The 14,328-nt window shown below is 35.0% G+C and overlaps 1 protein-coding gene across 1 annotated transcript in view; it reads left to right on the top strand.

Annotated features, from left to right (window-relative positions):
* Positions 1-14,328, top strand: part of EYS (eyes shut homolog) — a 1,631,667-nt gene that overhangs the window by 993,233 nt on the left and 624,106 nt on the right. Inside the window, exons 26-27 of the mRNA XM_047102761.1 lie at positions 6,643-6,833; positions 11,048-11,139. Of these exons, the coding sequence (XP_046958717.1) occupies positions 6,643-6,833; positions 11,048-11,139 (283 nt within the window). The remainder of the gene's footprint in view (positions 1-6,642; positions 6,834-11,047; positions 11,140-14,328) is intronic.

Genomic DNA, 14,328 nt, shown 5'->3' on the forward strand with positions numbered 1-14,328 from the left:
CCATTTAGCCCATCCCCCCTCCTACAACCCCTCCAGGAACCCTCAGTTTGTTTTCCATATTTATGAGTCTCTTCTGTTTTGTCCCCCTCCCTGTTTTTATATTATTTTTATTTCCCTTATTTTATGTTCATCTGTTTTGTCTCTTTTTTTTTTTAATTTTTTTTAACGTTTATTTATTTTTGAGACAGAGAGAGACACAGCATGAACGGGGGAGGGGCAGAGAGAGAGGGAGACACAGAATCGGAAGCAGGCTCCAGGCTCTGAGCCATTAGCCCAGAGCCGGACGCGGGGCTCGAACTCGCGGACTGCGAGATCGTGACCTGAGCTGAAGTCAGACGCTTAACTGACTGAGCCACCCAGGCGCCCCTGTCTCTTAAAGTCCTCATATGAATGAAGTCATATGATTTTTGTCTTTCTCTGACTAATTTCACTTAGCATAATACCCTCCAGCATAATACACTCCAGCATAATACCTCCATCCACGGAGTTGCAAATGGCAAGATTTCATTCTTTTTGATTGCCGAGTAATACTCCATTGTATACATATACCACATCTTCTTTATCCATTTATCCATCGATGGACATTTGGGCTCTTTCCATACTTTGGCTATTGTTGATACTGCTGGTATAAACGTGGGGGTGCATGTGTCCCTTAGAAACAGCACACCTGTATCCCGTGGATAAATGCCTAGTAGTGCAATTGCTGGGTTATGGGGTAGTTCTATTTTTACTTTTTGAGGAACCTCCATACTGTTTTCCAGAGCGGCTGCACCAGTTTGCATTCCCACCAGTAATGCAAAAGAGATCCTCTTTCTTCACATCCTCGCCAACATCTGTTGTTGCCGGAGTTATTAATGTTAGCCATTCTGACAGGTGTGAGGTGTATCTCATTGTGGTTTTGATTTGTATTTCCCTGATGATGAGTGATGTTGAACATTTTTTCATTTGTTGGTTGGCCATCTGGATGCCTTCTTTGGATAAGTGTCTATCATGTCTTTCACCCATTTCTTCACTGGATTATTTGTTTTTTGGGTGTTGAGTTTGATAAGTTCTTTGTAGATTTTGGATACTAACCCCTTATCTGATATGTGATTTGCACATATCTTCTCCCATTCTGTCGGTTGCCTTTTAGTTTTGCTGATTGTTTCCTTTGCTGTGCAGAAGCTTTTTATTTTGATGAGATCCCAGTAGTTCACTTTTGCTTTTGTTTCACTTGCCTCTGGAGACGTGTTGAGTAAGAAGTTGCTGAGGCCAAGATCAAAGAGGGTTTGCCTGCTTTCTCCTCGAGGATTTTGATGGCTTCCTGTCTTACACTGAGGTCTTTCATCCATTTTGAGTTTATTTTTGTGTATGGTGTGAGAAACTGGTCCAGGTTTATTCTTCTGCATGTTGCTGTCCAGTGTTCCCAGCACCACTTGCTGAAGAGACTGTCTTTATTCCATTGGATATTCTTTCCCTTTGTCAAAGATTAGTTGGCCATATGTTTGTGGGTCCATTTCTGTGTTCTCTATTCTATTCCATTGATCTGAGTGTCTGTTCTTGTGCCAATACCATACTGTCTTGATGATTACAGCTTTGTAGTAGAGTTTGAAGTCTGGGATTGTGATGCCTCCTGCTTTGGTCTTCTTTTTCAAGATTGCTTTGGCTATTTGGGGTATTTTCTGGTTCCATACCAATTTTAGGATTATTTGTTCTAGTTCTGGAAAGAATGCTGGTGTTACTTTGATAAGGATTGCATTCATTATGTAGATTGCTTTGGGTAGTATCGACATTTTAACAATATTTGTTCTTCCTATCCAAGAGCATGGAATCTTTTTCCATTTCTTTGTGTCTTCTTCAATTTCTTTCATAAGCTTTCTATAGTTTTCAGTGTATAGATTTTTCACCTCTTTGGTTAGATTTATTCGTAGGTATTTTATGGTTTTTGGTGGAACTGTAAATGGGATCGATTCCCTGATTTCTCTTTCTGTCGCTTCATTGTTGGTGTATAGGAATGCAACTGATTTCTGTGCATTGATTTTATATCCTGCAACTTTGCTGAATTCATGAATCAGTTCTAGCAGTTGTTTGGTGGAATCTTTTGGGTTTTCCATATAGAGTATCATGTCATCTGTGAAGAGTGAAAGTTTGACCTCCACCTGGCCGATTTGGATGCCTTTTATTTCTTTGTGTTGTCTGATTGCAGAGGCTAAGACTTCTAATCCTACGTTGAATAACAGTGGTGAGAGTGGACATCCCTGTCTTATTCCTGACCTTAAGGGGAAAGCTCTCAGTTTTTCCCCATTGAGGATGATACTAGCATTGGGTCATTCATATATGGCTTTTATGATCTCGAGGTATGATCCTTCTATCCCTACATTCTTGAGGGTTTTTTATCAAGAAAGGATGTTGTATTTTGTCAAATGTTTTCTCTGCATCTATTGAGAGGATCATATGGTTCTTATCCTTTCTTTTATTGATGTGATGAATCACGTTAATTGTTTTGAGGATATTGAACCAGCCCTTCATCCCAGGTGTAAATCCCGCTTGGTCTGGTGAATAATTTTTGTAATGTATTGTTGAACCTGGTTGGCTAATATCTTGTTGAGGATTTTTGCATCCATGTTCATCAGGGAAATTGGTCTATAGTTCTCCATTTTAGTTGGGTCTCTGTCTGGTTTTGGAATCAAAGTAATGCTGGCTTCATAGAAAGAGTTTGGAAGTTCTCTTTCTTTTCTATTTTTTGGACACCTTCAAGAGAATAGGTGTTAACTCTTCCTTAAATGTGTGGTAGAATTCCCTGGAAAGCCATCTGGTCCTGGACTCTTGTTTTTTGCCAGATTTTTGATTACTAATTCGATTTCCTTACTGGTTATGGGTCTGTTCAAATTTTCTATTTCTTCCTGTTTCAGTTTTGGTAGCATATATGTTTCGAGGAATTTGTCCATTTCTTCCATTATGCCCATTGGCATATAATTGCTCATAATATTCTCTAATTATTGTTTTCTTTTTTTTGTCTGTTGTGTTGGTTGTGATCTCTCTTCTTTCATTCTTGATTGTACTTATTTGGGTCCTTTCCTTCTTCTTGATCAGACTGGCTAGTGGTTTATCAATTTTGTTAATTCTTTCAAAGAACCAGCTTCTGGTTTCATTGATCTGTTCTGGTTTTTTTGGTTTCGATAGAATTAATTTCTGCTTTGATCTTTATTATTTCCTGTCTTCTGCTGGTTTTGGGTTTTATTTGCTGTTCTTTTTCCAGCTCCTTAAGGCATAAGGTTAGGTGTGTATCTGAGATCTTTCTTCCTTCTTTAGGAAGGCCTGTATTGCTATATACTTTCCTCTTATGACTGCCTTTGCTGCTTCCCAGAGGTTTTGGGTTGTGGTGCTATCATTTTCATTGACTTCCATATACTTTTTAATTTCCTCTTTAACTTCTTGGTTAGCCCATTCATTCTTTGGTAGGATGTTCTTCAGTCTCCAAGTATTTGTTACCTTTCCAAATTTTTTCTTGTGGTTGATTTCGAGTTTCATAGCATTGTGGTCTGAAAATATGCATGGTATGATCTCAATCTTTTTGAACTTACTTAGGGCTGATTTGTGTCCCAGTGTATGGTCTATTCTGGAGAACGTTCCATGTGCACTGGAGAAGAATGTATATTATGCTGCTTTAGGATGAAATGTTCTGAATATAAGTCCATCTGGTCCAATGTGTCATTCAAAGCCATTGTTTTCTTGTTGATTTTTTGATTAGATGATCTGTCCATTGCTGTGAGAGGGGTGTTGAAGTCTACTATTATGGTATTACTGTCGATGAGTTTCTTTATGTTTGTGATTAATTGATTTATATATTTGTGTTCTCCCACATTTGGCACATAAATGCTTACAGTTGTTAGGTCTTCTTGTTCTATAGACCCCCTTGATTATGATATAATGCTCTTCTGCATCTCTTGATACAGTCTTTATTTTAAAGTCTAGATTGTCTGATATAAGTATGGCTACTCCAGCTTTCTTTTGTTGACCATTAACATGATAGATGGTTCTCCATTCCCTTATTTTCAATCTGTACGTCTCTTTAGGTCTAAACCGGTCTCTTATAAACAGCATATAGATGGATCTTATTTTCTTATCCATTCTGTTACCCTATGTCTTTTGATTGGAACATTGATGTTTAGAGTGAGTACTGAAAGATATGAATTTATTGCCATTATGATCCTTGTAGAGTTGGAGTTTCTGGTGGTGTTCTCTGGTCCTTTCTAATCTTTTGTTGCTTTTGGTATTTATTTATATATTATATATATATAAATATATATATAATAATTATATATATCTAAATAATTATATATCTAAATAATTATATATATCTAAATATATATATATAGAGAGATATATATAGATATAGATACATATATGTAAATAATTATATATATCTAAATTATACATATAATTATATGTATAGATATATAGATATATATACATATGTATGTACATATACATATACATATATACATATATGTGTATACATATGTATATGTACATACATATGTATATACCTATGTATGTTCTCTCCCCTCAGAGAGTTCCCCCTTAAAATTTCTTGCAGGGCTGGTTTAGTGGTCATAAACTCCTTTAATTTTTGTTTGTCTGGGAAACTTTTTATCTCTCCTTCTCTTTTGAAGGACCGCCTTGCTGGATAAAGAATTCTTGGCTGCATATTTTTCTGATTCAGCACACTGAATATATCCCGCCACTCCTTCCTGGCCTGCCAAGTGTTTGTGGTAGGTCTGCTGCAAACCTGATCTGTCTTCCCTTGTAGGTTAGGGACTTTTTGTCCCTTGCTGCTTTCATGATTCTCTCCTTGCCTGAGTATTTTGTGAATTTGACTATGATATGCCTTGTTGATGGTCGGTTTTTGTTGACTCTAATGGGAGTCCTCTGTGCTTCCTGGATTTTGATGTCTGTGTCTTTCCCCAGGTTAGGAAAGTTTCCTGCTATGATTTGCTCACATTACCCTTCTACCCCTATTTCTCTCTCTTCCTCTTCTGGGACCCCTATGATTCTGATGTTGTTCCTTTTTAATGAGTCACTGATTTCTCTAATTCTTAAATTGTGCTCTTTTGCCTTAATCTGTCTTTTTTCTTCTTCATTATTCTCTATAAGTTTGTCCTCTATATCGCTGATTCTCTGTTCTGCTTTGTCCATCCTTGCTGCCTCTGCATCCATCCATGATTGCAGCTCAGTTATAGCATTTTTAATTTCATTCTGGGTGTTTTTTTACATCTTTAATCTTTGCAGAAAGGGGGTCTAGTCTATATTTGACTCCAGCTAGTCTTCATATTATCGTGATTCTAAATTCTGGTTCAGTTATCTTGCTTGTATCTGTGTTGGTTAAATCCCTGGCTGTCGTTTCTTTGTGCTCTTTCTTTTGGGGTGAATTCCTTTTGCGGCTTCTGGCTTCCCAAGTTCAGCTCTTCGTGTTGCATACCTGCTGAATTCTGTGGTTCAGGTTGTGCAGATTGTTGTGTTAATCTTCCAATCAGTTTTCTAGGTGTGTAGGATGGTTTAATGTTGGTCTGGCTGTATTTCATGGATGTGAGACACACACAAAACTTCCATGCTGTTCTGCCATCTTGGCTCCTTCTCCCTAATTTAGAAGTTTCAAAGGGAGTTTGTATGTGTGTGTATCACAGAAGGAGGAGCAGAAGGAAAGAAGTGAAAGCAGATAACTCATATCCATTATTACAAGAATATCATCAATCAGTCAAGTTTTTATCAAACAAAAGTAACTTTTAATAATATAAAGTATCTTATCCAGAGAAAAAAGCTGTTTCATTAATCATATATTTATAAATTTAAGAAATGCGAATTGTCAAAGTATTTTGCTCAAAATGTCTATGTTTCATTTAAAAGATTGAGGCTAATTGGGGCGCCTGGGTGCCTCAGTCGGTTAAGTGTCCAACTTCGGCTCAGGTCATGATCTTGCAGTTTGTGAGTTCGAGCCTTGTGTCAGGCTCTGTGCTGGCAACTCAGAGCCTGGAGCCTGCTTCGTATTCTGTGTCTCCTCTCTCTGCCCCTCCCATGTTCATGCTCTGTCTCTTTCTCTGTCTCTCAATAATAAATAAACGTTAAAAATTTTTTAATAAAAAAATAAAAAGATTGAGGCTAATTAAAATATTCAGAAGATGAGAAAAAGAAAGATAACACGCAAGTGATGATTTTTAAAGAAGTTCGGGTAAAAGTGTTGCTACAGAAGGATGACAGTTCTTTACTTCTAAATAGTCTGTTGGCCCTCAAAAGCCACACAATCAAATTAACAGTAATGACTGACAGAAATCAAAATTTGATACCGTCATGTATATACAATGAATAAGGACATCATTAGAAAATGTTCCTATTTCTGTTGACCTGTAACGTAAAATGGAAGTGAATGCCCTGTTGAAGATTAATCATCTAGACATCCAGTGAGATTTGATCGTAAAGCCCCCAATTCATAGAAATTATGACAAACCACTGTGACTATGGCAAAGGAAACAGGTACCCGGGCTTGTAACAGGCAAAAAATAGTCATGTATGAGCCAGTTTAGAAGATATGCTAATGTTTTTATGAAACCCAACTGTTGAACATTCAGTTCCAATCTAAATTGTATTTTCTTTCAGACTCCACAGATTTCAGATGTGTTTGTTATTATGGAGATTCCTATCTAGAATTTCGGAATGTGTTGTTAAGTCCACAAAGTAACGTATCCCTAGAATTTCATACCTTCAACTCCTATGGACTCCTGCTCTATATCAAGCAAGACTCAAATTCAGTTGATGAGTTTTTTATTCAATTATTTATTGAAAATGGTACTTTAAAGGTAAGTCATTATATTTATTTCATTTAAAGGAATTTTAGAAAGTCTGATTCTTTTAGTGGTTATTGTCAAAATAAAATTTTATCTAAAATATGTATTTTATAATCACCACTAGGCTGTGTGTTCTGTTTTTGTAATTTTTTCATATTCAGTATTTATATTTCAAAATAGTATATACTTTGAATAGCTATCATTCTCTTCTTTTCTCTTTATTTTTAACCTTTTTCTGTTATTATGTTTCCCAATATCCCAGTGATAGTAACTGCTACCATTTTTTGTAGCTTTAGTGGAATATGTGATCTCGGGAGCCCAAAGATTTTTTCAGAGGATCCTTAAGGAAAAGCTATCTTAATGATACTGTTATTTGCCTTTTTTTACTCTCATTCTCATAAATATACAGTGGAGTTTTCCAGAGGCTGCATGGCATGTGATGATGTCATCTTTCTGATCACTAATGTAATGTGTACTTCCACATTTTTGTATTTTAAAAATGTTTGTTTTAATTTTAATATTATAAATATTGATAAATATAACCCAGTAAACAAAAACTCTTTGGGGTCCTCAATAATTTTTAAGAGCACAAAGAGATTTTGAGGTCAAAATGTTTGAGATCATGGATTTAACACTTGGTAGTCTTTATAACAACTTCTTTTAAAAGTCTAAGATCAGGGGCACATGGGTGGCTCAGTCAGTTAAGCATCTGACTTCAGCTCTGATATCACTATTCCCAAGTTCAAGTCCAGCATTGGGCTCTTTGCTGACAGCTTGGAGCCTGGAGCTTGTTTTAAATTCTGTGTCTCCTTCTCTCTCTGTCTCTCTGCCCCTTCCCTGCTTGCATCTCTCTCTCTCAAATATAAACATTAAAAAAAAATTAAAATTCCAAGATCACACAGCTAATAAACACTAAATTATAAGGCTGACTTTGAGTTGAAAGTGTATACTCTTTTTTCAGTACTGTTCTATCATAACCCATCAACTCCTATTCCTGTGGTAAATACCCAGATTAAGGAAGCCATCCAAATCATCACTGCAATAAAGTAATTAACTCAACATAGCCTAAAATATTCAATATAACACTGTGTTTTTATCTATCATTTCTTTTATGATGTGATTAAATATGTGAATTTCCATGAAATAGTTATAATTTAAATAAGTCACGTTATACCAGTTTGACTTTCTTTAAATGTTCATCTTTCTTAAGTAATACAACACATAATACGTAATTTAGTACAAAGTCTGATATTAATAAATATCAGCCAGATGTAGGCATTAGTAGTGGTAATATTTTTACTCATTCATGTATTTGTTCACTCATTTGTTAAACATTTATCTATCATCAATCACTTTGTTATTGGTTCTGAGGATTCAGTGGTAAACAAAACACACTTTATTTTCCTCATATTGCTTCCACTTGATTACAGATAATGATAGGAACAGGTGAAACAGGAGTAAGAAAATAGAATTCTGTAACAAATAGAACACAGTAATGAATCATCACACATCAGTCTTATCTTCAAGTTTGCTGATCCCTGCTCTACAGCATTTTCCTCAACTAAGACCAACGTTTTCCATTATTCTTATAATAAGCATAAAAATATGGAGACCAAATATAAAAAATAATAAAACACACATAATATTGATCATTGGTCATATTCAAAATGTTTCCCCTCAGCACAATTTTCTGCTGCAAACTCCCATTAACTGAGTGTCTATCTCAGCTAGTTCGTTCCTCTCACCACTGTGGACATCTCCATAGACATTATGAGGAACTACCAGAGACTTGCAGGATTGTGGGTGAAATATTTTATGAAATGATGAATGATGGAGACTCCTTTCACGTTCAGATGGATAAAAATAAATTCACAATAGGTTGAATCAAGACATTGAGAAATTATAAAATCATAATGAGAGAAAAGACTTGTAGAATTTCTTTACTTCAGGTTTTATGACAAAGGATAGTCTGTAATAATAATTACTATCATTTACTGAATTGAAATTATGTATAAGGCTCCATCTTAAGAAATGTATTAAGATCGTCATCTCTGGAGTCAGAGTTTGGAGCCCAGCTCTGCTACTTAGGAGCTTTGAGAACTTGTAAGTCACTTAAGCACTTTGTGCTTAAATTTACTCACTTGTAAAATGAAGGTAATAAAGATTGTTGTGAAGCTCAAGTTAATAAATGAATAAATGTTGGGGAGTAAATGTAATACAATGAGTAAATAAGTAAATGCATATAAACATGTAGAAGGATGTCTCGGACATGAATCAAATGTGGAGGTTAGATATTTTCTCTCTGCGTTTTGCAAAAATCATGCAGACAAGCGAGGCTTCTCACAGAGTTCAGTATTACACATGCTCTTAGGACTCCTTTAAGAATGGTAGATAAGGAATTTTTACTTTGTTGTGTAAATCCAAAATTCATGTTCGTTCTGCTCACATCACTGCTTCCTTGCAATGATTTAAAGGAAATTTCAGTGTTACTCTGTCTTCATGATTTTAAGATTTTCCTTGTTCCACTATGATTTGTGAGACTATGCTCCAATTTCTTCATCTATTTTAAAAGTATAATCATATGGGGAATGCATTTACATTACAATTTTCACAAAAAGACATATTTATGGTTGAACTTTTGCAGTGATCATAATTTAAGACCTATTCTAGAAATGCAGAATTGTTAGTCCATCTTTTTAGGAAATCACAAGTTTTAGGAAAGTTTAATAGTATGAAACTTAATTTTTATTTTTATTTTTTGAAATAGCTTTTAAAAACACTTTACTGGCTCTTTCTAATAACAAGGAAGTTAAGTACATACATAATATCCATTGTTGGGACTCAAATACCTGACACCAGACTTACTGTCTGTGTTGCAAATCACTGTGCCTCCCTGGCTAGCAGCAAATCACTTCACTTTAGTTTACATCTCTGAATAATGGAGCTAATAAAAGAATAGTTCCTACTTCATAGAGTTTTGTTTTTTATTTTGTATTGTAAGGAAGGAATCAGTTGATACTTATAAAATGTTTTAAAACTCTGTGACACCCAAATAATCACTCAATAAATAGTAGCTTTTATATATATAATATATAATATATTATATATGTCTATATATGTCATATAGATATATGTGTCTATATATGTCACATATATATGACATATATGTGACATATATATCTGTATATGTCATAAAGGAGCTATTTATAATAAAAAGATTCAAGTAGAAATAATAGAATGATCCATTAAATATTTTATATTCGTTTGACAGCTTTGGAGATAAAAGGGAATTATTAACATTTTATCATTTTATCATTAACATTTAAGTATACTATTTAACATATTTCTTAAAGCCAACTTGTAATAGATAATTTTTAAGGGATCTTTTGCAATCTTTTGTAATCTATCATAAAATTAAAATATATAGCATAATATTTATCTTTGGACCCAACGTGGGTTTTAGGTATATCAACTTAAATATAGCTAGATGCACAGGAATTATGCAAGACCATGCAGCTGTGTTTCTTTAACGTATATGTGGGTTTTTCATTTCTTGCTGATATGATAAGCCCCTTTCTGGGAAAGTATAGCTGTACTATAACTAATATACATGCAGACATATCCTGTGAAGAGGGTGATAGGTCACTGAATCCTACCTGTGGAATTCTCAGGGAGTCCTGATCAAATGTACCTGTTAGAGACATGATCTGCCCCCTTTTAAAATATAACTTGGCTCAATTAGTAGTAACCCTACAAAGACCCCCCCCTCTAGCCTCAGGAAGCTTAGAATAAATGGTTAACCTCCATAATCTTCAATGTTTCCTTCCTTGGACTTTAACATCACCCTCTACACCGTATTCACTAATCTTCACGTTGCTCAATTGGTAGTATGTAAGGAAGCTTGCTAATAATACTCACTTTCTGCTAGCAGAAAAAGCTGCCTTTCTCAACCATGTTCCCCAGAATATTGGAACAGAAACTAGAAGTGTCTGTGTGTATGCGTGCATGTACAAATAGATGATGCATGTATATGTATATAATACTTAAACATTTATTTATTTTAATTCTACACTTTATTAGTTGTATACCCTGAACTGTCACTTCTCTTAAGTTTCAGACACTTTGTCTCCAAAGCAATATAAAAACTATTGGTAAATTCTAAGTCTAATGCAAATATGTGTCAATTTCGTTGTGAGAAACTGAAGGAAACTTTTTTTTTCTTATAGTACCACTTTTTCTGTGCTGGTGAAGCAAAATTGAAAAGCATTAACACTACCATTAAAGTGGATGATGGACAAAAGTATACACTGTTTATCAGGTAATATATATCTATTTTCTTGTAGACTTACCATTATTATAAGTAACAGAGACTGTTCCTCTGGATGTTGTTTTTGCCCTTTAAAGTCGAGGTTATCCGAGTATCCTGATATCTGAGATATTCACATGCATTTGAATGTGAATTAATGTTTATCAAGCCATTTTGCCTTTTCTCTATGTCCTTAAAATAGTGCTGAGGAAAGAATGTTAAAGGGGTTATATTATCTATGAAATTATATAAGCAGCTTTACAAAGAAGTCATTAAACCTTCATATTATTTTCAAATTAGGGAAATCATAAAAAGCAAATAAAGTGGTATTTCTTTTGATAAGCAAAGTTAAACATATTCACTGTGGAAAATTTGGAACATCCAGAAAAACATAAAGAAGAAATTTAAAATGATTCATTATACCATAGTCAAGATAGAATAACGAAAATTTATTGCTCTGTTCCCAAAAGCTGTGTTTGAAGGTGACTCTATCCCAAAACTCTCACCAACATCAGGTATAATTTTGCCTATCTGGATAAGTGAAAATGATGTTTTCCCTTAATTATCCTTCCTTGACTTACGGCAAAGCTTATTTTTTAATATAGAATTAATACCTTTGTGTTATGTGTTTTGCCTCCCTCTACTATTGTTTTTTACTTAAATGGTACTTTAAAACACATACCACAGGCCTAATTCAGTATGGAGACTAAAATACGTTATTTGGTTACAACAATAGCTGATTATTTAGTAATAATAATTATCTATTTAAATCCAATAAAAAGGAAAGCAAAAAGGCTAAAACAGGGATGAGGCAAGAAGTTATTTGGAAAGTTTTAAGGGTGTTGAACCCTCTTTCAGCCAGAACTTTCCAAATTCTGTCCTCCAAGAATTTCATATCTTTTAGAAAACTGACCAAAAAACAATCTATTGTCAACTAAATTGAGGAAAGGCTACATGACATATACCACCTTTGACTGCTGAAAATACACAGGAGCTTTTTAAGACCTCTAAGATACATTTAGTAAGGTCTTACTTTCTTTGCTTAACTCAAAATATAAGCACAGAATCCTTTAATATATTTTTTAGCATTTTAAGCTCTTGAATAGTTAACACTGGGGGCAATGCACTTTGGTAAATTCCATCTTAGCCGAGATAACAATTTTCCTGGGCAGAGACTACCATCATCTGGAAGGAAAGCAGGTATATGAGCATTAGGGCAGCAGTAAAAATAAGTTGTAAAAGACATATTTTAGCCCCTGGACGAAACAAAGATAAGAAGTGATGTGAGAACCATTTCTGGCCTGGGGTATGTTGCAAAAGAGTTAAAAAAATCATTGAGGATACAGTAATGATACTTAAAGTTTATTAGGCACCAATAATGTGTCAGGTGGTAAATTTGTAACATATATGAATTTATTTATTGTTAAGAACAATTCTAATTATTATGTACATTTTCCGGATGTAAAATGGAGAGATAGATTAAATACAGGAAAAGACATAGTTTTGAAAAAATGGCACAATTCCAAGGCTGCTCTTATTCCAAACCTATGAATAAATTTTAAGGTATAGACCCTATGATCCATGCTGTAGAAACATAAATAATTTGTTCTCTTAATCCTAAAAGAACTGCTGTATATTCAAGATAAGATGAAGATAAGAATTTTAAATAACCTGCCCAATGAAGGATTAATGTAAGAACAAAATTCACACACATTAAACAGCATATAACTGTATGTAATCATAGTGAGATTGATAAAGCCCATTATATTGGTTTGGTCAGGCTGCCATAACAGGTACCACAGATTGGCTGCTTAAGCAACAGAAATTGATTTTCTCACAATTTTGGAGGCTGGAAGGCTGAGATCAAGGTATCAGCAGGTTTGGTTCTTTGGAGGGCTCTCTCCTTGTCTTGTAGATGGCTGTCTTCTCTCTGTGTCTTCACATCATTTTCCTTGGTGTATATCTGTATCCTAAATTCCTCTTCGTATAAAGACATCAATCATCTCATTTTAATTTCCTACCTCTTTAAAAACCCCGTCTTCAAATATAGTCACATTCTGAAGCACTGGGGGTTAGGACTTCAGCATATGAATTTTGCAGGGGACATAATTCAGTCCATAACACTCATTTTGCATATTTGAAAACTGAGGCTCAGAGAAGGTAGACATCTTCCTCCAGATCACATTGTTAGACAGTAGGAAGTGTTAAAAAAATATTCAGCTGAGTAATTTTGAAGATCTGTTTGGCCTTATTAAATGATTCTTGAGTTGAGCAGCATCCCCTCTAGCAAGTAGAGAGGATTTCTGCTGAGGTAAACAAAATAATTATTTTTTCTTTTAGAGAGATCGAGTGCACCTGTGAGCTGGTGAGAGCGATAGAGAGGGAGAGAGAGAGAATCTTAAGCAGGCTTCACACTCAGCACAGAGCCTGACACGGGTCCCAATCCCATGATACTGGGATCATGACCTGTGCTGAAATCAAGAGTCGAATACTCAACCTGCTAGTCACCCAGGAGCCCCAAACAAAAGAAAGATTTTTAAAGGCAGAGAGAGGGCATTAAAAAGAGGAATTTATTAACAAGGAATACATTGTTTAGGCAAGGTTACCCTCCAAAGAGGAATAGAAAGGGTCTATCAGTAAATTTCCTAGTATTGATCAAGAATTACATGTTGACTGGTTAAAGGTTATATTCCAGGGGGTTAAAACTGCAGTTAGTTTAGGTAGTAACTCTTTGCTGACTTGGCCTAAGTGACACCATTTTTAGCCTGTGGTTTTCTTTTTAACAGAGGGCAAGATTAGAACCATGACCCTCTGCCTTCTAACCTGATCATTATTTTCTACTATAATATGTCCAGTCAGTGTTTTAAAAGTGACAACATACTATTTAAAATCTTCTTTAAAAGAAACATTAAGGGGCACCTGGGTGACTCAGTAGGCTAAGCATCTGACTTCAGCTCAGGTCGTGATTTCACAGTTCATGAATTCGAGCCCCGCTTGGGCTCTGTGCTGACAGCTCAGAGCCTGGAGCCTGCTTTGGGTTCTGTGTCTCCCTCGCTTTCTGTGCCTGACTCACTCACTCTCTCTCTCTCAAAAATAAAAAAAAATATTAAAAAAATTGTAAATAAAAGAAACATTAAATGTAAAACATTTAAAAATCCCAAGAACACATACTTTTCACTCTCCTCGTCACAAGTAACTTTT

The sequence above is a fragment of the Lynx rufus genome, unplaced genomic scaffold (assembly GCF_022079265.1).
Source record: "Lynx rufus isolate CCGP_SWC_20201006 ecotype Redwood Valley unplaced genomic scaffold, mLynRuf1.p SCAF_6, whole genome shotgun sequence".
Lineage (NCBI taxonomy): Eukaryota > Metazoa > Chordata > Mammalia > Carnivora > Felidae > Lynx > Lynx rufus.